This window comes from Dioscorea cayenensis, chromosome 1 (assembly GCF_009730915.1).
Source record: "Dioscorea cayenensis subsp. rotundata cultivar TDr96_F1 chromosome 1, TDr96_F1_v2_PseudoChromosome.rev07_lg8_w22 25.fasta, whole genome shotgun sequence".
Lineage (NCBI taxonomy): Eukaryota > Viridiplantae > Streptophyta > Magnoliopsida > Dioscoreales > Dioscoreaceae > Dioscorea > Dioscorea cayenensis.
The window spans coordinates 28769990-28794789 of NC_052471.1; the positions used below are offsets into that span (position 1 = coordinate 28769990).

General features: G+C 34.4%; 1 protein-coding gene and 1 pseudogene across 5 annotated transcripts; both read right to left on the reverse strand.

Moving 5' to 3' along the window:
* Positions 1–702: 702 nt before the first annotated feature.
* On the reverse strand, positions 703–3677 carry LOC120264935 (protein DETOXIFICATION 33-like). Of its 5 annotated transcripts, XM_039272854.1 has the most exons (5): positions 3529–3677; positions 1592–1691; positions 1368–1419; positions 1123–1264; positions 703–1030 (listed from the first exon to the last, which is right to left on the reverse strand). In XM_039272854.1, exons 1-4 carry the CDS (start codon positions 3596–3598, stop codon positions 1175–1177), a joined length of 312 nt encoding a protein of 103 aa, XP_039128788.1. In that variant the 5' UTR covers positions 3599–3677; the 3' UTR covers positions 703–1030; positions 1123–1174. The 5 variants fall into 5 exon arrangements, 3 of the variants coding, with proteins under 3 accessions (XP_039128788.1, XP_039128779.1, XP_039128772.1); XR_005537590.1 differs by lacking the exon at positions 1368–1419 and having other exon boundaries at positions 1592–1676; XR_005537589.1 differs by lacking the exons at positions 1123–1264; positions 1368–1419 and adding an exon at positions 3120–3178 and having other exon boundaries at positions 1592–1676.
* A 10-nt stretch (positions 3678–3687) lies between these two features.
* On the reverse strand, positions 3688–4241 carry LOC120264927 (annotated as a pseudogene).
* Positions 4242–24800: the final 20559 nt, after the last annotated feature.

Genomic DNA, 24800 nt, shown 5'->3' on the forward strand with positions numbered 1-24800 from the left:
AAAATTGCTGCATAAGATCTATTGCAACGAATTGGCAGCCGCTGCATCTGCTCCCGTTGCAATAGGTTATTGCAGCGTTTCTATACATCCTATTGCAGTGGTTTTACACCGTTGCCTAAACAATTCCAATTGGCATTGACTTTTGTAGCGGTTTTTAATTATGCAGTGGTTTCTTTATATACTGCAGCAGTTTATTTTGCAATGGTTATTTTATCTAATGCAACAGTTTCACAACACCTATTGCAACGGTTTATTAATATCTATTGTATCAGGTTCGTAATTTATATTGCAGCGGTTTTGTAATATCTATTGTAGCGGTTTGGTAGTATATGTTGCAGCGGTTAGGAAATAGCTATAGCAACGATTATGTACAAATTACTGCAATAGTTTCATTTGATCTATTGCACCTGTAACAGTTAATAGAATCAATTGTAGTGGTTTTGTAATCTATACCATTTTACAAATAATAATTTTAATAATCCAATTCAATAAAATGATAATATTATCAAACACCATCCTAAAATGTAATAAACACTTATAGCCAACAACATCACATTAAAATTGATAAAAATATTCAATAACATAAGAATTCAATAAGAAAACTAGTTAATACAAAACAATTTTCAAGTTAATACAAAACAAATCATCTTCAATATTTTTGAATGAAACCAATTGAAAGTATAACATAAAAAAAATTAATAATAAAATAAAAAAAGGGAGCAATCCAATTCATTCTCTCCTTAATCCAATTCAACTAACAGTGGAGAAGGGAAGTAGAGATTATAAACACATGATATAACAGGTTGTATGCTTCCAAGAAAAAATTGAAGCACAAAGGTAGTAAGCAACTTTGCTCACTCTCTCCCTAACAAATTCGTTCTCCGTGAAAAGTTTGGGAAAATCCTCTTTTGTTACTATGATTATAATCACAGAAGTAGTCTGTATGTTCAGTGATATGACTGTGACAACAAATACTGAGAACTTCGCCACTTTTAGATTCCCAACTCCTAGCTCATTCGAGACTCGAACACTGTTTAGAGCAATAGAGGAGAATCAATGAGTTACAGAAAAGAAGAGCAATAAATATATGTAAAATCAGTGAGGCATGGAAAAATGACTGACAGATATATGTTCACTTGAAATGCAGCATTAGGTCAGGGAGGTCAAAGTCTCATCAGAAGAACAAAGAAATAATTAAGTTCTGTATAGAGTCCCAAACAGAGAAAACAACACAGCCTCTAGTAGTATCTAATTTTTTATTCATCTGCACCAAACCAGAAAAAGGTAATTGATTCTGAATCATCTGAAAAAGTTCATTGGAAGTGGATAATAATTGAAGCTATGGATTAGATTTAAGTTGCACACACAGAGAGGTCAAGACATGCTATAAGCTTGACAAGATCATTGAAGATTGCATCCCTACAAAAAATGATGATAAATACATAATCATTTTTAAGAATATCAAATCAAGGAAGTTTAACTCAAGTTATGCAATGCTGATATAAGTTATGCAAGCTGAAATCGCATAGACGATAAACCATTTTAAAGGAGTCTAACTGAAATGGCAGAAGATCTAAAACTCAACAAATACCTTGATGGCCATCTTGAGCCCAGGGATTTTGATAGCATAGCCAGAGGCTCCCTTGCACTCAAATGATTATGTTGTGAAACAATATCTGAAATAGAAGACACTAAGACAGTAATTTCTCAATAACAAGAACCAAGAACCAAGAACCATATGCATCAATTAATCATTGGTTAAACTAAGAAAGTAATTATCAAGAATTAAACTAGTAGAATAACCAGAAGTTCATACATTGAATCATGCACAAACAAATATACACATCTCCATGGTTATTCTCAATGATGCACAAACAAATATACACACACACACATATATGTTTGTATTAAAATTTTCTTTAAACAGCACAAACTGCATGTCCTACCATAAACGAAACAATCATAGAAATCTAAAATTTCTTTATCCATTCATGTCCTTTTAAATAGAAGCCAGACAAGATTGCTCATCTGTACTTGTCATTGTTGTCTACACTTATCATCTTTGGTCATCCATGAAATGAAACCTATTCAAGGAATTTTCATTTTTGAATGAGAAACAATTAAGGCATGAATGGTTTTGATAACAGAGCAATTCAAACAATAATTCAAGATTCACTATATGAATAGAACAAGGAACTGTCATGATTAGAGCAGTGTTCCTTTTATAGATATTCTTATCAAGTATATCATCTCTGATGAAGGCATTAACAGTAAACAAGCAATTTTTGTTAAGATAAAGGCAAGAATAAGAATCTGCATGATTGATTAAGTGGGTATTCCTGAAGGATAAACCAACTAATTTTCGAGACCGTAAATCTTCTTTTCTTCAATTTTGTAGGTCTTAATAAAATCTAAGTGCTAGTGCTACAAACTTATGTTCAGAAATATTAAATATGAAGGTCAAATCTTTTGTTTTGCCAACTTTATCAAGTATTCCCACTAACTCTATGTTACCTGTGGTTGCATAGTGTTCTCTATTGAGTCTTAGTCCAAGTATTAAGTTAAATCCAAATGATCATATAAACAAAGTCAGTTCAAAAACATAGTTACAATCCATCTACTTCCAATTGAAATATTTAATTCAAATACTTTAAAATTTATTTCTAAACCTTTCAGGTTGTCATTGATTTTCTTTAGTTGCCAAAGGAAATGCTGAGCGAAGTTTCACAGAATATCGCTTAACTTGTACAGAACATTGAAAATTATTTAGTCTATGACCACTCAGTACCTCTCCTAGATAGAGATTGATATTCGTAATAGAACTCAATAAGACAATCATTGTCACAGAATTTCCTTTTCAACCAAACCTCTACATTGTATCAAGTAAATCAGGACTGTATTGGGATAAATTTACACCGATAAAATGCCCAAGGACATTGTCACTACTGGACCGAAACAAAGATCCTCATATTCAGATTTAAAAAAAAAACATTAAAAAAATTGATCGTTCATCAAATACTGAATATACATGCATGAATTTTTCTCTTTGTTAATACATGTCTAGATATGCAGATATATATATACACCAAAATTCACATTTGGTTGTCACTTTTGCCTACCTTACAATGACATGGTGGCATTCCATAAATTCGTAGAAGTTGAGCATTTGATCATGTTGCTGCTTAATGGATGAAAAAAAGAGAGAGAAGGAAACACAAAGAATCAAAACAATTCCAAATCATGTACTCCCTCATTGATATACTATATTTTCGACAAAACCAATACTATCTATTTTTTTTTTTAATTTGCAAGAGGAGCAAAATCAAAACATAAGAGGGTTTCATCAAGAGAGCAAAATCAAAACATAAGAGGGTTTCATCAAGAGAGCAAACTAAAAAACAAATCAAAGGATCATCAAAAACCAAATTGGAAAAACAAAATAAATGCAGGAGAGAGAACCAGGCTCAGAACCGGCATGAAAGCATCAAAAAAACAAAATGGAAAGATCGGAGAATGCCAAACTCTCACACTTTCGATGACCAGGCCCTTCAACTCCAACGAGATGCGGTGACCCTCGAAGAAGTGGCGGGGAAAGCATCTCAAGTAAGCACGGTGCTGAGGCCGAAGCGGTGGGTCAAGGTGGAGGCCACCCAATCCGCGTTTTTCGACGGTGATGCAAACCCCTAGGCTTCAATGGGAGTTGGGTATTAGGATTTAAGGTGATGAAGATGAGGCGGAGTTGTGATGGTACTGGCGTTGGAGTCGGCGTTGAAACGGAGATTGGGGAGGACGTGGGGGAGGTCAGTGAGGGTGACGTTGGCGAGGAGAATGGCGGCGGCAGCAAGGCCGAGGAGGCCAGTGCCGGAGTCGAGCACTGGCCTCCTCGGCCTTGTCTGAGAGGGAGGAGGGCTTGGGGGTTGGAATCGAGAAGGGAGACGAGAGAGTGGGCGGCGGGCCAGAGCTGGAACGAAAGACCTTGTGATTTGAGCTGGCGGATGGATAGTAAGGCAGAGATTGAGTTGAGGTAGTGCTCCTGCTGGTGCTCCGATAGAGGAGATTGGTCTTGGTGTTGATCTTGGAGGAGTGGGAGGAGATGGGGAGCATTCTCTTGATCGTCCTCATCGGAGTCGGCGGCCATAAACGGAGAAAGAGAGAAGATAGGAGAAATTAGGGCACACAAACGAAGGTGGAGGTTTTAGACTGTTTGGTTGATGACGGTGATGAAGAGAAATTTCAAATAAAGCAAGGGGTCCCTCTGCAAGTATCTGAATCTCATTGTTTATAATAATAATAATAATAATAATAATAATAATAATAATAATATGTTTTAAAATTAAGGATCAGACAATTAAAACCCTAAACCTAGACCTCAATGGCACTATTTGCAGTCCAAAATAAATAAATAAATAAATAAGGCTACCAGGTACCAGGTATAGAAAACAAAAACATTACTCTAAAAATAATGATCCAAACATAAGAGTGCTCTAATATATTTAATACATATATTTATAGATATTAAATTATAATTAATTATATATATATATAACACCTTATAAAACATTGTTAATAAATTATAATATTTATTAAAAATGTAGTTAATAAATGCTAAATATTTATTTTTTTAATCAATTCAAAAATTACAAATATTGATAAATGTAGGTGTTATCAAGTAATATATACTAATATTATATCAAATTAAAATAAAAATTGCAATCTTTTTTATAAATTACTAATTATATTATTAAAAATGGTAATAAATTATTATTAAAAATTAATTATTTGAGCAAAATAAAAATGTGTCATAAATTGCATTAGTATAAACCATCTGCAAAATTCGATAGTCACATATCTAATTTATTTTAATCCTTATGAACTTCCAATGGTATAGATAGTCTATAGTTACGGATTTAATTATACTCGAACAAGTAACAATACTACTTCAAATTTATTTATTTATATCATTTATTTTAAACAAATGATATATTTTTTTGATTTAATGATACGTGTAGAGTTACAGTGAAGACTCCATAGTCCATATTAGCCAAGTAAAGACGTATAAGCTAGACATTTTTTTTTTCTGGCAGTAAGCATGTCCCTGACTGTGCATGCACTTATTGCATTCAATAAAAAAATGCTAATTTTATTTGAAAATAAATTTAGTTACATGACCAATTATTTTCTCATATTAACTAGCTGTAACCATAAACTTAATACCAAGTTGAAAGGTAATTTCATCCATTTAGCACAAATTCACAAATTAAAAAGAAGCTTTTTTTTTTTAACGTTGCCACCTCGCGCATTAGACAAGGGCATATTTGTAACTTTAAACAAAAAAGTTGTGTTATGCCCTATTTTAATCAAAAGGAGATGTGTAAGATACACCCAAAAAAAATTATTTTCAATAGTAAAAATACATTTTCTAATTTATTTATTTCAATCATTTATTTAAAAAAATAATTTTTTTTACTTATTTATTATATTTATTGATTTTGTCATTGTAAGTATAATTTTTATGAAAATTTAGCATTATTTTCGCATATGTAGCAGTTCTTTTCAAACCGCTGCATATCATAGCACATACGCAGCGATTACAAAAACCACTGCATATTATAACACATATGCAGCGATTATTGAAAACCTCTACATTATAATGCATTTGCATCGGTTATGAATCGCTGCTTTTTTAACATTTGCAACGGTTGTGTAAATCGTTGCATATCTACCTTATTATGCAGGGTTTTTTCAACGGATTGAACAAGATGTAATACTTTCTTGAAAAATTGTTTGCAACGATTTGAAATCGCTACAAAACCGCTGCAATAAATAGCCTATTGCACCAGTTTTATAACCGCTGCAAAGTAACCGCTGCATAAGTGCAGTTAGTTACAATGTCATGTCCAACATTTAAAATATTATGACTCTTGTATGTTCACTTCAACTTCTTGCTTCCTTGTTGGATAAATTTTTTTTAATTACATATCAAAATTAATGTTTGTTATCTAGGTTAAGTAATTAACTTTTTCTCACAATATTACTTGAGGTGAGTAACGGAAGATAACCATAGAGAGAAATAGAAAGAAAAACAAGCTCCAACTTACTCCCTCCGATTCAAATTATCGGTCACTTTAGAGATTTTCTTTTTGTTCTAAGCTAGTTCTCACTTTTAAAATTTCTATATTGATTATGATTTTTCCAATTGTATTGTTTTATTTAATGAAGTTTATTTAAAGAGAAAGTGTGCATCAATAAAATTAAACTATTCCAATGCAATGGTAATATTATCTTATCATCCTATTTCTTTCCAATTCCTTCCCCCACTTCTCTTTATTCTTTTAGATTCTTAGTTTAAATTCTTTAGTTTTACTCTGGAGATGGGCACACACCGGTTAATCTGGCTCGACCTGCAGGGTCCATGTCGGCCAAAAGTGAACCCGTAACTAGCCAATAATGCCTCCTCGTCAAGCCAATTTGGCCTAGTAAATCCGCTAATTCACAGGTCACCCTAGAATGACCCAAATTTAACCCGGTCCATGATCCAAACGAGCAGGCCAGGCCAAAACCCGCAGGTCCACAGGCCAGCCGGCCAAGTTTTATTTTTTTTTAATATTATTATTTTTAAATAATAAATAATAAATGTTGATTTAAAAATTAACTGAAAATCTTAAAAACAATTTAACAAAAGAAATGGGTTGATTATGGTTATTTTATAGGTAGCTACCATGTTCTCTTTCATGCACATGTGGGACTAAATATGGATGACATGCCTTATTTATTATCATTTATATTATTAATTAAAGAGTAAATATCAATAACTAAGTTATGGTTAGGTTGGCTAGATTAGTGTTGTCATAACTCATCTCTGGCCATAGGTTCTAATTTTGTCTGTTACCTTTTTTGCCCCCAAAAAAATATATATAATTTTTTTAAATAAAAAATATTCAACATAATTTGAAATAAGTTGTAATAACTAAAAGTTTTATACTTATAATTTAATTCTTTTTAAAATACTCATTATTTAATTTTTTAACAATGTTTTCAAACCTATATATTTGTTGATATATGATTTAATTAAAATTTCTTTGAAATAATTGATTTGATTAAAATGAATCACTCACCAAATTGAACAGATCTTACTAAATAATAATTTATTTTCCATAAAAAAATTAAATATGAAATGATATATATAGTAAATGAGACAATTGCTGCAATTATCTCATAATGAATATTTTTATTTTAATTTAAAATTTTTTTTCTTTCAAATAAATTGTTAAATGAAGATAGATAAAAAATTAAAGCTAAAATATATTTTTTTTTTTTGCAAATTACGTTGGAGTAAAAACTTTCTTATCAATTTAATAAAAATTTAAGTTAATTATTTATTAATAAATATTTCAAAAAACTATTATATGTTTACGTTAATAACATGTTTAAAAAATACACAAAATTTTAGAAATTCCACCTAAAAAATACACAACAATACTATAGAAAGAATTATGATTTTAAATTAAGATATTTATATTATTGCACACAGTTGAAATTATGGTGTTTTTTATAATATTATTTTTTTTAAAATAATTTGGTTTAAGTTTTATTCATTTCATATAATATCAAGGTGAATAATAAATATAAAATAAGACAAGCTTGTTTTTAATAATATTTGGTAGCAATAAAGTAACAACCACATGCAGTTGAGTTGGGTAGAGCTATGGGATTGATTTTCAATAAGCGGTGGTGAGTTCGATTCCTCTTTTTATAATAAAATTTTAGAATAATTGAAATAAAAAAACCAACTGGGTTGGTCAGTTCACTTCAACCTAACGATGACCAACCTGTAATGGGGCCAGTTATGGGTTGGCTACACGGCCTATCGGATCACGTGACCTGGCGGTTTCAGCCATGGTTTTAAAAGCCGGATCGGAACTGCAGGTTCAATCGGGAACTGGGTATCAGTCCAGTCCAATAATATACATGGAATCGGTCATTTATTAAACTGCAATTGAACCACCGTTGGACCAGGAACCGGCGAACAGGTTATACTGGACCGAATGACATTTAAATAATTGAATATTTTATATTTGAATTGGGACTTTTTAGCCTATAGTTTAATAGTTTATTACTGTATGCGATCCTAAGAATAGGAAAAAGCTGAAGGCCACCACTTCGAAGACCAGCAGGCTACGGATAACGTCGGGGTCGGCGTCGCAGGCCGAGATCCCTTCAAGGCTTCTCTAGCCCGGTGTGGTGAGCGAGAGGCCGACAAAGATGACCATCGTGAAGAGGGAGTCGATATTGACCAGGACGTCCAAAGTTGTGACTTGTATGCTTATGGTTGATTGAGGATGGATCCCAACTGTGGAGAGTTCGGCACCGACATCCTTGTCATCCAGATCTGATGAGCTATGATGAGATTGGAGGAATGAGAGCATAAATGGAGGAATGAGAGCATAAATCTAAGAAGAAGAAAAAGAAGAAGAGAGAGAGAGAGAGAGAGAGAGAGAGAGAGAGAAGACTCACTCAGCCATGGATGGAAGCTCGAATGGATTGGAATCAATGAACTCTTTGATTTGGTTTTGGAGATGGAGAAGATGAGGAGAAGGGAAGCTTCATTCTAAAGATGGAGATGAAAAAGGAGGTTTTGCCCTATTGTTATTGACCATTTTTTTTCTTTTTTCCCCCAAATTTTTCTTATTTTTGAAAATTTATTTATTTAAAAAAGGAAATCCGATTAAACCGGAGATTGTACCGGTCAAACCGTGACCCGGTCGTTCCACTGGTTCGGTGACCAATTCGGTTTTTAAAACATTGGTTTTGGTTGGGCCAAGCCGAGCCAAAAGACGGCCCGTGCCCCTCTCTAGTTTACCCAATCTGACTATATATTAGAAGAATAATTAGTACTAAAAGCTTTCTGGTCCCTACGAATTCGTCAATCCGATCTAATTCGATACACTTTACAACTTGTACGACCTGCGCATTTGCGGATAGCAAGGGGTTGCTATCAATTGTCTTTTAGTTTGTTTATTTAACCCTATTTTTGTTGAAGTTTTATATTTTATCCTTTTTTTAATTTCTATTTTTTATAAGGTTCTTGCTATACTTAATGAAACACACATAACTTTGGTGAAGCTTTACAATTTGTCCCTTTTTAAAAATTTTATATTTTTTGATAGGGCTCTCATTATAGTTATAACACACACATAGCTTTGTTGAACTTAAAGTTTTACATTCCATACTTTTTTATAGTTAAATTTTTTAAAGGTTCTCATTATAGTTATGATAGGCATAGATAAACTTAAATAAATTATATATTCTCTTTTTATTTAAAAATAATTTATTTATATTATTTTTAATGCAAATTATATATCTTCCACATTGTTTTTTTTATATTTCAAATTAGTATAAGACTTGGTGGAAGGTCATTAAGATTCTTATTAGAAACTGTTAGTTCCAGAGGGGTAGATGTGTATAGAGTAAGCTCTCAATCTCACAAGAAATTAAAACACATACACACAATCAAGCAAGAGAAAGAAGACACACAAGTTCGTTACCTAGTTCGGCACAACTTTGCCTACATCGGTGGTGGTGGTGGTGTTGGGGGCAAGCCGGGAGAAACAATCTACTAAAAGAAGTGATAGAATAAATTATACAACACTCCCTTACTCACTCAATACAAAGAATGTCCTCTTGAGATTACCCGATGCCCACTCTCCTCAACCCTCACCGAAGGGTCTCTCACTCGTGGCTCATCCTAAATCTTCAAGCAGGATATCTTATATAGACGCGCCTATGTCCTAATAGATCTTTCTCTTTTAGACTTCTCCACGGCTTCCTAACTTGGACACCTTTCAAAGTTAGATGTTGCAACACCCAGTTGCAACATTGCCCACCTTACTGAATATGATTGAGTTCTAGCCAGTTGCAACCAAACTTGCGGCACTTTCAACCTTCCCTGTTCCTTTAGTTCGCTTCGTAGCAATTGACTGGTCCCGAGCTCCTCCTGCCTACAACTGCTTCCTTCCTCACATTATTTCAACAAGCCCCTCTCCCGAGGGTCGCACCTACCAAGGCACACACAACCATCTCACCAAAGATGGTCACCGAAGATCTCCTGATATTCTTTCCAAACTTGGTCCAAGTTTGGTCTTCCCATATGATCTTCGTTTGAATCATGGATATATTGTTACTAAACTTGATCTTCTTTCATCCAAGTTTAGCCTTCAATATCTTCAAGCATGATCTCCAATCATCCATGCTTGGATCTTTAAATCTTCAATTAGTCTTCAATCAATCTCACCATATATGATTAGTCTCCTTGAATAGATCTGCCCATAAGTAGCCTTCTTACTGTCTTTTACTCCACAAAGAATAATTCCTCTCTTAAAATAGATCTTCCATAAAAGGAGTCTACCAAATATATGATTTATCATCCCAGATCTTACCAAGGATAGATAAAATTATACCTAAGATAAAACTTACCCTTTTTGATGAGATCCTTTAAGCTTGATCTTCATTCCAAAAATAATTCTTTTCAACTAAACCTATGAGAGGTCATTTTCCATCATGATCCTCTAGCCTGCTTCTTCCTTAAGTGCCATGTCATACATCATCATCCTTGTCACTTCTCATTTTTTGCCAAGTCATCATTGCCACATCATCTTCCTTTGCCATGTCATCTCTTGACTTGTCATATAATGCCAACTCAAGTCTTCAGACTTAACAATCTCCCTTTTTGGCATTATTTGACACAACCTTCTTATCTCTGCTTCTGTCAGTCTGGTGCATGTTACAACACCCTGTTACAACATGTACTAACAACGGGACATGACCTTATGGCTATTACAAGACTATTTGGTGAACAACGCATCATCTAGTTGTTGTAATGGGCATCACATAAATACATAATAAACAACTAGAGATTAACATAATATGTAACCAGAATCAGAAAACAGTCTAACCAAACAGAATAAAAAATAAAGCAAGTAAAAGAAATTGTTCATTGTTCAAACAACTGAGAGAACGAGTAGTAGAGAAAATTTTCTCCCCTTTTGTGGCAAATGATGGCAAAGTGGCGGCAGAAATACCCGTAAGAGTTTGTATTTAAGACTCCCCCTAGGTTGCTGAAGTGTTGCTTGAAGCTCCCCTTTTCTTTTGTCTAATAGCTTGAAGTTTTAATGCAATGCTTTTGTTGAGAAACAATGACTAGCTCTGCAAATAATGCTTTTTGTCTCCTTTCTACGTCTTCAGATGTTGACTCAGCAACTTCTCATAATCATCTGAAATGGGAGGACTTGAGGCTTCATTTTCTACAGCAAGTGGTGATGACTGACTTCCAACTGGCAAGTCAATGGTCTTGATGCTCGATAAGTAAGGTGATGGTGGTGTTGTTGTTGGTGACTATGGGTTTGTTGGGTCGGCAACGACGAGGGAAGGGACGATCGGAGAACCGGCGGATGTCGGCTGGTGACAAACTTTTCCCAGCCCTAAATTTTGGTAAAAGTGAAAAGAACTTTGGTAAAACGGGAAAAAGTTAAACTTTGCTAATATGCTCAAGGAACCGAGCAAGAGAAGTTGAGAGATCTGAGATGGAAGGCTTGGATTTGATCTAGGGATTTGGGGTTCTAATGTGGGGTTGAGATTGCTTATACAAGTTGGATAAAAATAAGTATAATTATATTATTATCATTATTATTATTATTATTATTATTATTATTATTATTATTATTATAAGTTATAAGAGTCATGTGGAAAATTGCAAGTAAACCGCTTAAAGAATATATATATACTAAAATTTAAATTTGTCAAAATTAAAAATGGATATTTTTCTAAGAGTAAAATGAGATTTAATTTTTTTTAATAATTTTAAAAACATAAAGTAGTTTTTGGAATATATACAATTAATAGTGAATTGTAGGGGAATACGACAAAATACGGTTTCTCTTTTCAATAATTCAATAACGCTTGAACATATCGGCATTGACACTCAAGAAAAAAAATAAAAGAAGAAAACCACTTGTTAAAAAACGGAGGCCAATGAAAGTATGACTGATGCTAAATAAGCATAACTTCATTTTTAAATTTAATATGAAAATATTGAGGTAATATGGAAATAGTTATGGGACTAATAACCAAATTTAATACTTAATTATGAAAATACTCATATGATTACTATTTTAATATATATATATATATCTTAAATTTACCAATTTTTTATTAGAAAAATGAAATAACTTAGTATTCTATATCATCATTAATAACAAAGCTCTATTCTCATATGACAACACATAAACATATTTATATAAATCCAAAGATATAGTCTATTCACATATTATCATTAATTAAACTTAGAAGGTATATATATATATATATATATATATATATATCAAAAGATATAGCATTGTATGGCATCATCATTATATCCAAATATTGACATAAAGTACATTTAATAACTCTAAAATTATATAATATAAACAAAAATATTTAGAACTTATATAATTTTTTTTAAATAAATAAACTTAAAATTCTATTGCAACTCTGTTACAATTCTCTTGCAACTTTGCAATATCATAATTCCATTGCAAGTTTTTGTTGCAAATTTGCAATGGAATCATTCTGTTGCAAATTCCTGTTATAAAATTGTAATGCCTTTGTCTGCGTTGCCAGTCCATTGCAAAGTTATCACAAAATTTCTCCCGCGCACTTCTGTCCATATTTTTGTAACGGAAATTTATGTCATTTTCAATTTGTTGTAAATCTGTCACAAAATAGGTTGCAAATCCGTTTCAAAATCACTCCCACTATTTTTGCAACAAATTTTTTGTCAGATCGTAAAATCAGTTACAAATTTTCAATGTCGTTGCAAATATCTATTGCAAAACTATACTTTTTTGTAGTGAGTCCATCATTTTGCACCCACAAGATCCTCATGAAAGATGATTTCAAGCAAAAGATTCTAGTACTAAAGTAGAAAACTTTTGGATGCCAGGTGATTTACCCTGATAGGGCTAATGCCACCAATGGAAATGAAAGTGAACGTACCGATAAAGTAGTATAAAGTGCTAGAAAGCATGGTTATTGATCCACGAGGAACTAGAGAATACTAGTACTAGGTTTAAAGCCATCGAGTAACCTAATCGAAGTTGCGGGTAATAAAGATGAAACAAAAACTAAGAACGAGAGCAAAAGTAAAATTATAGCAAATCAAGCATGTGAGAAGGGTGTTCGAGCATAGACTTCTACTATGGTTTTATTAAATCCAGGACGAGGTTATACAAGGTTTTACAATACAGTTGAACTGAGAGAGTTCCTTACTCATATTGTCCCCTTTCTCAAGATAAATAATAACTACTCCCATACGATGTTTTTATAGACTACCCTTTAATTGTATTACACTTGGTGAACTCTATTTGAAGAAACCATGGATTCAATGAGTATCCAATCCATCTCTTGAAGCAATTGCCCCTAATCCCACACAAAGCTCTCTTGGAATCTCTTCCTAATGCTTGCTCTCTATGATTACATTACACTAAGAATCCTGTGTCAACTCGCTCGGGAGAATCATAGTAAGAGAAATCTCAATCCTTAAGTACTCTATTTCTAGGCTGAGGTATGTCTATACTAGGTGGATCTTTCATTTCATCACACAAGTGCAGTAATCATGAACTCTTGGCTTTCGCTATAATAGAACTCAAGACAATTAAAACACACAACTGAATTCAACAATAACACATTGCAATCAATCAATTAATATAAAAGCCCCAAAGTCTACAACCAACGTCAATAAAAATAAAAACCCATGGTTCTATTCATGCCCAAACAACAAGAAATTTAGTTCTCCATTAGAAGAGAACAATTATACAATCTAATCAATGTGGGAAAAGTAGATGAAATCACTGAAAACTCCTTCCTCTCTTCGCCGCCTTGGAGTGCTAGTAATTCTTCAATCTATCTTCCACAAACACCTCTGAAAACTCTCCTCGACTTTTCTAATGATGTCCTAGGTCATGGATGAGGCCCTCCAAGTCACTGTATTGATGGAGAAAAGCTTGGGTGGTCTTTCTCTTTTCTTCCCTTTTCTCGACTGCCAAAAGATTCGTCCAAAACCTTCTATAAAATATTTTATACCTAACCCCTTAAAAGTGACTTATAGGAGTAAGAATAAGGTTGTAAGGAGATGGAGGTGATGGGTTACAGGCATCTTACAGTCGTAAGCCCCGCCTGTAAGGTATTCAGTCGTGGTGTTACGATCCAGCTTATGGCCTTAAGTGCTAGACCTTAATTAAACATCTCTAGATGGGGCCTGCAACCTCCATTATGGGTGTATATATTCGGCTTACGTGCATAAGTCTTACTAGTAAATCCCTCTGTCTCACAGTTATGCCCCTGTTTACAAGCATAAGCCTGCTGTAAGTTTCTATGGATGAGGCTTTCGACCATAAGTTATGGCCGTAAGGTGTTCTGTTTGGACTATTTCCTAGTTCTTGATGTTGAGAGAGCTCTATCTTCTATGTTTTGGTTCAACATTGCTTCTTATGGCTACCTCCAATTCCTTATGCATTGTCCCATGACCTAAAATCAAATTTTACACCATGTTAAGCATTGTTTTTCAAATAAATGCCCTAATACATGCTAATTAAGTATATAAATTAATTTAAAATTGTGCTCAATTATACACTTATCATACCACCATCACCAATAGCTTTTGGGTGAGTTTTATTTAATTGGTGCCTGAGACAAGGGCATGATTGTGGTTTAAAATAAAAGAAATAAATTGATCCCAACCAGAATAGTTAATAGATGGAGAGTGTGCATTGATTATCGGAAACTCAATGACACTACAAAGAGGACCAGTTTCCCCTACCATTCATAGATCAGATGCATGAACATCTCTCTATCCATATGTATTATTGTTTCTTGTACAAGATTTCAGGATATCTAAAGATCCTTATTGTTCCTAAGGACCAAGAGAAAATGACATTCACATGTACATATAGAACATTTACCTACTGCCAGATGCTTTTCGGGTAATACAATGCACCGGCTACCTTCCAAAGGTGCATGTGTCCATTTTCGATGAGTTGATTAAAGATATTATGGAAGTCTTCATGGACGATTTTGCATATTCAATGACTCCTTCAATGCATACCTTCACAACTTAGAGATGGTTCTTTCACGTTGGGAGGAAACCAAGTTGGTGTTGAGTTGGGAGAAGTGCCATTTTATGGTAGAAGAATGTATAGTAGTATAACACAAAATCTCGGAGAAGGGCACAAAACTATTAGAAGCTTTTTAGGGCACACCACCTTCTATAGCGGTTTATTAAAGATTTCTTTGAGATCGCACTGCCTTTAACTAAGCTATTGAAGAAAGATATGCCCTTTGATTTCAATGAAGGTTTTATGAAGGCATTTAATGTGTTAAAGGACAAATTGACAAACAGCCCGATAATTGTACCACCGGATTGAAATCCACCTTTGGAGCTCATGTGCAACGCCAGTTACTTTGTTGTGGGTGCAATCCTAGGCCAATGAAAGGATAAGCAATTTCAACTAGTCTACTGTAAGACTTTAACAGACACATAGGAAAATTATACCACCAATGATGCTCGAGTTGTGGTGAAATTTCTGAAGAAATTGTTCTCTCATTTTGGAGCACCAAGGATGATCATTAGCGATCGAGAAAAACATTTCTGTAATACCCAATTTGAGCACATATTGAAGAAGTACAGAGTCACACATATGGAAAATTGGTACGAGAGGTGCACTATAGGCTTACAGAATGGCTTTCAAAACGGCAATCAGGAGCATGCCATATTGGTTAGTTTATAGTCATTTCCCCGTCAAATTGGAGCACCACGCATACTGGGCTACAAAATTTTTGAACTTTGATTTGGAAGAAGCGAAGAAGAAGCCGAAACTCTAACTTGATAAGTTGGAGGAATGGCTGCACAATGAATATGATTACTCAAGAATATACAAAGAGCGCACTAAACAATTTCATGATGAACATATCAAGAAAAAATAGAAAATTCAAGTGGGAGATCAAGTGTTAATCTTCAATTCTGAACTTTAGATGTTTTGGGGTAAGCTCAAATCGAGATGGTCCAGACCTTTTACTATTATAGAAGTTTTCTCCCATGGACAGTTGAAATTTCACACCAAATCAAGGGGAACTATAAGGTCAATGGTCAATGTGTCAAACCTTATGTTCTTGGAAGAGTGATCCCTCTAACATGGGGGCAAGAGGCTATACCTATTTGAGCTTCCATAATTAAGTAAACAGGTATGTCAAGCAAATGATGTTAAACAAGCACTTCTAGGAGGCAACCCAAGTCTATAGTGTTAGTTTTCATATTTTTATTTTCGTTTCTCTTAATCTTGAGCTTTCTTGTTTAGCTAGTGATTGTGATATTGTTCATTGTAGTTTCTTAATGTAATGGTATTTTTTGAGAGCTTAATTGTCATTTTTTATATATTTGGAGCAAGTAACATACATGCACAGGTGTAAATAGAGTAGAACATAGAACAAGAGAAGTTCCCAAGAATTGTACGAGTTAAGTAAAGCCTTCTTCTGGCTATGCAAATTGTAGGAATGAGGAGACATACAAGGATTTCTTTTAATGCACGGGCATACTTAGCTCCGCTTAGGGCGTGCTTTAGCAAAGTACGGGCAAAGAGCTAAGAGGTGGATTGCGCTTCCTCTTCTAAACAACAACTAGAAAAACCCGAGGTCATCATGAGCTTAGCACGAGTAAAAGCACGCTCGTGCTCTTCTCTGGAGCATGAGGCCAAGGAGACTATTCATCTTCCATATAAGTGTTCAAACCTTGGCAAATCATGGCCATCCTTGGGTGAGACCATCCGAAATCCTAGGGTTTCTTCTCGCCGAACGCTACCCGCCAGCCCTTCTTCACATGAATTTTGGTCTTCTCCTATTCATTCTTCTTGTTTTCACAATTTTGAGTGGTTTTTACATGTTTCTCTTTTTCTTTTTTCTCTTTTTTTTTTTGCTAATTTACATAATTCTTCCTTCAATTTTCTCATGGTTCTCAGTTTTAACTTCCTCAAGCATACGATCATGCCTAGGAAAATCCTCGTACACCATGACCACTGAATATGTAGCAAAGGGTTGAGGCGAGCTCCAGACCCCCACTTCAGGAGCTCAAGTTTGATGTACCTGCTCACTAGGAGTGGTACATTTGATTGAGCAGATGACAGTTTGATAAAACTAGAACATTGATTGGGAGGTCCTTAAGGAAATGGGTCTCGTCTCAATGGTGCAATGCCTGCTTAGCATGAGAGCATGGCACCAGTTATTTACGATCAACGAGCTTGCTTATCGTGAGCTCATGCTTGAAGTTCTGGTGCCATTCATACTCGCTAGAGGGTGAGTGAGTTGGAGTTGCACCAAGCAAATCCAGTTCCAACTATATGGCATGCTCTGTAGTCTCGTTGTTAAGAAGTTTGCGCTACATACATATTGACCTCTATGATGTGGACTTTGTGTAGACCTAGGGGTACCAAGAGCTTGACATCTCCCGGCCTCTCCTCGAGTACCAAGAGTCATGTTAACTTTGATTTGGCACTAACTCAACCAATTATGCTTGCCGGTTAAAGGCTTCTTCTCTCAGATCTCCCACCCTCAGGGATATTAATTCTATCATGTGCCATTCTTTGACGAGGCATGGGAATAACACCGGGGTTGTCAACAATAGTGACTTCACCAGTTACTATAGTAACTTTGAGGGCAACGGGGTTGTTAATGCAGTAACTACCCCAAAGGATAGAAATAAATATAGAAACCCCCATCTCAATCATGCCAGAAGTAGATCGTCAAAAAACTCCCAAAACATTTCCACAAATTCCCCCAAAGGTGATGCTTGACCACTACAATCTTCCTCACCTTGGTGATAGATCCAAATCTCCTCCAAAAGTCATGCAATAAGCCATGGAGATCCATCTCATTTCTTAACTTACCTCACCTCCAAAAGGGATTGAAGATTAAGCAAAAGATGCCATAAATCCTCATTATGTCTATTTATACTCAGTTGTTTATGGCACAAGATCGTGGCTATAAAGAACTGGAGAAGATGGGTTGTGAGCCTTACTGGAACACTTATGGTCATAAGTCCCATCCGTAAGTTATTATATTTGTGTTACAGTCTAGCTTACGGCCGTAAGCTGGACCATAATACAAACAAAATACCTTACGGATAGGACTTATGGCCATAAGTGTTTCAGTAAGCACTGGACCATAAGATTCACTATACTACCCTTACAGCCGCCCTTACGGGCATAAGCTCTAGTCATAAACTCCTCTCGATGGTCCTTACAGGCATCCTTACTGGCATAAGTCCTGCTTGTACGGTCCTTTGGTTTGGCTCTAAACTCTCCCTTATGGGCATAAGCATGCCCACAAGGTTCTCTGAAAGATGCTTACGGCCGTAAGTCAAACCTTAAGCTGTCCTCAAGCCATCCTCGTTATCTTATTCTTATTCAGTTGATGGCGAGACAGCTCCATCTTCTTCGCTTTGGGTCTATAGTGCTTATTTTGGTTCTTTCTCATCTTTAAATACTGCTCGAAGCATGAGAATGTAAGACACTCTATGTTTAGCACCGAATTCCACAATATGATCCTAATACAAGCCTAATAAGTGTACAAAATGATATGAAATAATAGAATATTATACACTCATCAATATGGGTGGATCTTAAACCCGAGGTATCATGATCATGATGTGCTTGTCACATCTAGTCTATTACTAGAATAGTTAGGCTTAATTTACCCTTTGGTATGGCCAACCTCGAAATGTAGCTATGTTAGCCAAGTAGTTATTGCTAGTGATCATCAAAAAAGAATTCATTTTCTAGGAAGGAAACAAGTACCTGAACAATCATGAGTAAGTAAAGTAAGAGGACCTTGGCTAAGTCAGACAAACTAATCATGTGAGATACAAAAGGTAATTTGAATCTTACTTTACTATGATTATTTACATATGATTGAGTTTAATGAGTTTGACATTTTTTATGGCTATCACTCGATTGGCATGCAAGTACAAAGGGTTTATACATAGATAGTAATCATAATCATAAATGTTTATAATGATCTATTCATTCATGTTTGGTTGGATTACGACGTGGGGTCACAAAGCTGGCTAGATGTCATCTATGTCCTTTAATAACGTCCAATACCATTCAGAACGAGTCAGGCTTAAAGGAACTGAGAATCATTCTCTTTTGAATGTAGGGGTAAAATTGTCAATTGAAAATTTTACTTCAAAGGATGAAATAAAATTGTTAATTGGGCTAGGTTTTGTATTATATTTTAATTTTGATTAAAGTTCAATGGAATCAGATAATTAACTAAATTATAGGGGCTTGTAGAAAAAAGTTGATTTTGGAGTCATGTGTAAATCTTCATAATGACATAATGGTAATTATGCTTTTTAAAGTTTATATGTAAATATAACTTCCCTTACTAAGATTAATTCCTCAATCTCTCTCTTCCTTTCTAACCTTACCAGCCACTATAGAAAGGAAGGAAAGCTTCATTTTGGATTCTGGCATGCGATCTAGAGGTGTGAGATTTTTGTTCGACACTACAAGATCAAGAACGATTCAAGGAACAAATTTGGCACATCAAGAGGGCTAATTTTCAGATCTATTATTAATTAAATTTATAAAACTAGGTGTTCATCAAACTGGTTAATCGATGTCGCAATTTTTCCCTACTTACGCTTGCATTAGATTGTGTTGTATATTTTGTGATATTATCCATCACTAATGTGTAGGTGGTTTGGTGAATTGTGTTTACTAATAAAAGAGTATTTTTGATATTTAGATTATAACAAAATTAAAAAGTTAGAAATTTCTTCCAAATTTATTAAACTAGTTCTCAAAGAAGGATTTTTCTACTTCCCTCTCATGTTCGTACAGCTATTTGGCTTGCTTTGCCATCAGCGTGCAATTATAAGTACTAGGAAAACCTTCGAAGTCACTTCAAGTTTCACTTATTCACAGATCGTCCATCCAAATTTGGGTATTCCCAAAAAATCTTTTTTTTACAGCTTACTTTTCAGTCGTTCTGTTATAAAGGTAACTAACATTCATTGAAATGCCCCTCAGATTTTTAAGCAAAAACTCATAATATTAAACAAAAGGGTCAAACATTAAACAGCAAGAACAAATATTGAATGAAAAGGTGCTATATATTAAGTGCAATCTTATGTGGTTACACGTAAACACGCAATGTTAAACGAAAACTATGCATATTAAGCTGGAAGTACATATTGTAAGATGAATAAATTGACAGAGTGAACGGCAGTAACTGAAAAGTGAGATGTCAAAAAAGAATGGTCTGACTAAGAAATTCAAATGTCAGAGGGTCTGTTTTAGAAATTTTGAAACTTTCAGGGACCTTTAGTTCATTTTCCTTTATAAGTACCTCTAAGATTGTGTCCTCTTTATGTGTAGTTTTGACTTATCTCAAGAGTGTTATTTTTAATTATTTTTTTATTCTTCCATTTAATCTAATGTGTGGTTTGTAGTACTTGATTGAAATGGTTGTTTTGCTGAAAGAAGCAGATGCTATTTTTCAGATCAGCCATGGAAGTACTAAAAAGACACAAGGTTTTTATTAGTTTTATCACATCAAAATTGATTAAAAGATGTGTAAGACTCTACCTAGTGATGTGATGTTACGTCATCTTAATGTCACATACTATGATTTATATATCTTCGGTCTATTTCTTAATGTGTAATATTCCAAGTGGTCTATTTAATTTATCAATCTTTTTTTTTTGAGTCCTTTTATTCTAATTTGAATTGATTAAATTTTTTTATTATTTGAAATTGGTAAAACCAGCACAGAAAGTAAATGTTATTTTTCGGTCTACTACAGCTAGCGTGGCTTTTTTCATTAAAATATTATTTAAAAATTTTTAAAATATAAAAGAAATCATGCTGAGCATCAAGATCATGTTAAGCTTTATCACAACCCTTTTCACAGCAATCCTCATCACGCTCTTACTCTATCTTTACATTTGCATACACCCCCTCAATAGCATTCACCGTTGCTTCGTTATCCTCTTTACATTTCCCGATCTTGTGTAGAGTGAGAGATTTCGGTCTTTTCTTGTGTGTTGGTTTGATGTCTTGGTTGAATTCTTCTTGTTTTGAGTCTGATGCCTTTTGTCGAGTATTTCGGGCCGTATTTCAAAAATTTAAGTGTTGTGTGGGCTGTTTACAGGTCGTACAGAGTGTGTGCGGGCTTTGCACAGGCCACACAGCCCCTCTCGGGGGCTGTGCGGCCGCACAGGAGGCCACACCCTAGGCAATGGGGTGTGCATCCTAGTGTGTGGGTAGCACACCAAGCTGTACATGCGTGAGTTGGGTCTTTTTAAGCCAGTTTTGATGCCTTTTCTTGTGTTTTCTTCTCCCTAACTCCCTCATTCTCTTCACCTCTCATCTTCTACCTTTCTTTGGATTTTAAGGACTAGTTTTGGAGGATTTCTTGGGCTTGATTGTAGATCTTAGACTTCAATCTCCTCTTTGCTCCAGGTAAGCTCTTCCTCTCCCTCTTTCCTCTCAGTGGATAGTTGAAGCTAGGGTTGAATTGTGGGTTCATTTTGGAGCTTGATCCTTGTTCTTCTTCTTGGTTATTGTCAGTGGATCTTGAAAGGAGTGTTTTCTTTGATTTGTATTCCTTCAATCTAGTGGAATCCTAGGATCTTCTTCTTACTTGTTTTCAGAATTATTGTAGCACTAGTTGATTTTGATTGATTTGCTGAGTTCCTTGGGCTAGAGTGAAGCCCCAATTTTTAGGAATTCATTGGTAACCTTGAAACCTAGTTTTGAGTTAACCCTAGAGTCGATTTAGGGTTGCTTGTCATTAGTGAAACCTAGGGTTTCATTCGTTGTGGTTTGTTTGGTTTAACTCTTGTTTGTTGTTTGTATTGGTGCTACGGCTAGGAGGTGAGAGCTCACCTCAAGACGAGAAGCTGGCGAAGGATTAGAACTTTAGGGAATTTTGTTTTACCAAAGTTGTGAGTGGGTTTTCTTATTGCATATTTCTAAATAGAATATGATTCCAATGTCCGTTTTATGCGATTGAGATTTATTCGTGGTTTCATCTTACTTAATGTGAGATGTTGATCAATTTGGAAAGATTTTTATTTCGGTGGATTTATATCGGAGAGCCCTTGTTGTTGATGAAATTATTCATGCTTATTGAACAACTCGAACATGAACTTCTATCTTATTTATTCATATTGGAATTCTTGATGTTTGAATGAAAATGTTATTGATTGTGCCTTTATTTGGATTTGGATTGGTTTATAAGACTTTGGATATTATATCATGCTTCTAACATTGGCAAATGTTGAAATGGCATTTTATTCTGGATATTTGAAGGTTGTCCTGATTATGGACTCTTTGATAAGGTATGCATGTATTGCATTGCTTTGGTTGGTGATATCCTACTGTAATAGGCAACTTCACGACCAGCCTGTTGAGGTGGCGTGAAGGACCGGCTAAGTTATTGGTCTAGTTCAGTTGGGAGTGTAAACCCTTGATTGGATATTAATTGGGAAGCCGGGGTCACCATGCAGTGGATCGATGGGTCAACATCAAGGGTACGAGAACCTTGATGGCTTTGAACTTAGCCGCGGCCATGGCTAGAGTTTTCAAAGTTTTCAAGACCATTGATCAATTGATTGGGACTTAAATCCGGTTTTTGTTGTAAAAGATCCTTGTTATCTTGGATTGTGATAAGAGGGCGAAACCCAGCTGTCTATCTTGAGAGGGTAGTCTCTCATGAGGAAGTGAAGCCCAGTTTTCGCTCTTGAGATGGTAGTCTCTCACAAAACTTCATTCATTGGAAAATTGATTTGATGATGAGTATTATGTTTTGTATTATTTTTATTGCTATTTTAGATTTGTGATGAGGGGGTGAAGCCCAGCTATCACTCTTAGAAAGGCAGTCTCTCACAAATTTGATTTAGCGATGAATATTATGTTTTATAAATTTTGAAACTCGTATTATATATGTTGTTCTATATACTAAAATGTTCTGATCTATTTGTATTATTGTAAAAGCTCGGCTAGATGTTCAACTTGTTTTAGGGTTGAAAATCTGTGTTTTGTATTTCGAGAATTTATTGTTGAAAACCCTAGTTGAGGAAAAGACTTTCTTATGCTATCATTGGTATTATTGCATATGTCTATTCAGTTTTATGCTATTCTAATCATTTTATATCATTGGAAAAGCTTAGTTTTATATCATTCTTAGATTATTTTGGTCTATTCTATTCAGTTATGTGCTAAACCACTCATTGAGTAACCTAGGTTGCTCACCCTCACTCTTTCCCCTTTTTTAGATTTCAGGTTCTATTGGCGATGCGGCTTGGTGAAGTGTTGGGCATAGCTGGTGGTATTGGTTTCATCTTTGGACTTGTGTATTTGTATCTCTGAGCATACTTGCATTGTATAATATTCATAAATCCATTAACAAAGTTGGGCTTGAAAATTTGTGTTGTTCTCAGTTGTTCTACTTCATAAATCAAGTTGGTGGTGCGATGTCTTATTTAACTTTTGAATTCCTTTTTACTTTGTTGTTGAGTGCATAGCTTTCCTTGTGTATATTTGTACTCCGTAGCATTGGATACTTCTATGTATGGACTCTATTCAAGATTGTAAAATTTCAGGTGTTGGTCAGCCTTGTGTCGACTCGAGGGTTGAGTGGCTTGGATGTCCATCCTTAAGTTGTCGCGATGGTTATTGCGGCCCAAGGCCTGCAAGTTGGGGCATGACAGCTACACATCCGTTGAGGCACCATCCCCAAAACAGATGATATGCGATGCTTGCACCTTGCCACCAGGTGAGGCTTTTTTTAAAAAATATTACAAAAAAAAAATATTTACAAAATTACGCATGTTTGGGATTATTTACCAAAATACGCAGGTGGGTGGAAAACGGTAAAATTTTCCCCGTTTTCAGCTTTTTTTTAATTTTTTTTTATTTTAAAATATAGAAAATGGGAGAGTTTCTCCCGTTTTCATTTTTTTTAATTAAAAAATTATGAAAATGGGAGAAACTCTCCCGTTTTCAAAATTTTTAAAATTTTTTTAATAAAAAAAGGAAAACAGGAGCCTTTTTTTTTTATTAAAAGCCTAAAACAGATAAAGCTCTCTTGTCCTTGATTGTTGTTTTTGGAAAAAGCTGAAAAGCCAAACAAGAAAACAGAGAAACAAAAATAAAATGTTAATATATATATACATATATATATATATATATCAACCATTATTTTTTAATTAAAAAATTAATTATATAAAAATAATTCTTTTAAGACCTAACAACTAGCAACTACACAGTTTTTTTTTAAAAAACGGGAACTCCCGTTTTCCTTTTTCTTTTATTAAAAAAATTTAAAAAATTATGAAAACGGGAGAAAAAAAATGAAAACTGGAGAAACTCTCCCGTTTTCTATATTTTAAAATAAAAAAAATATAAAAAAAACTGAAAACGGAGAAAATTTTACCGTTATCCACCAACCTGCGTATTTTGGTAAATAATCCAAACATACGTAATTTAGTAAATATTTTTTTTTTGTAATATTTAAAAAAAAAAGCCACCAGGTGAAGTATCGGTTTGATAATTTTTTTAATTTTTAATAATTTTTTAATGGAGGAAAGCCACATCAGCGATGGACCGAAAACCCAACAAGCGTTAGTTTCTAGGCTACTTTTGCTAGTTTCAATTAATAGAAGGATTCATTTCATTTAAATTAGAATAGAAGAATTTAAGGGATAA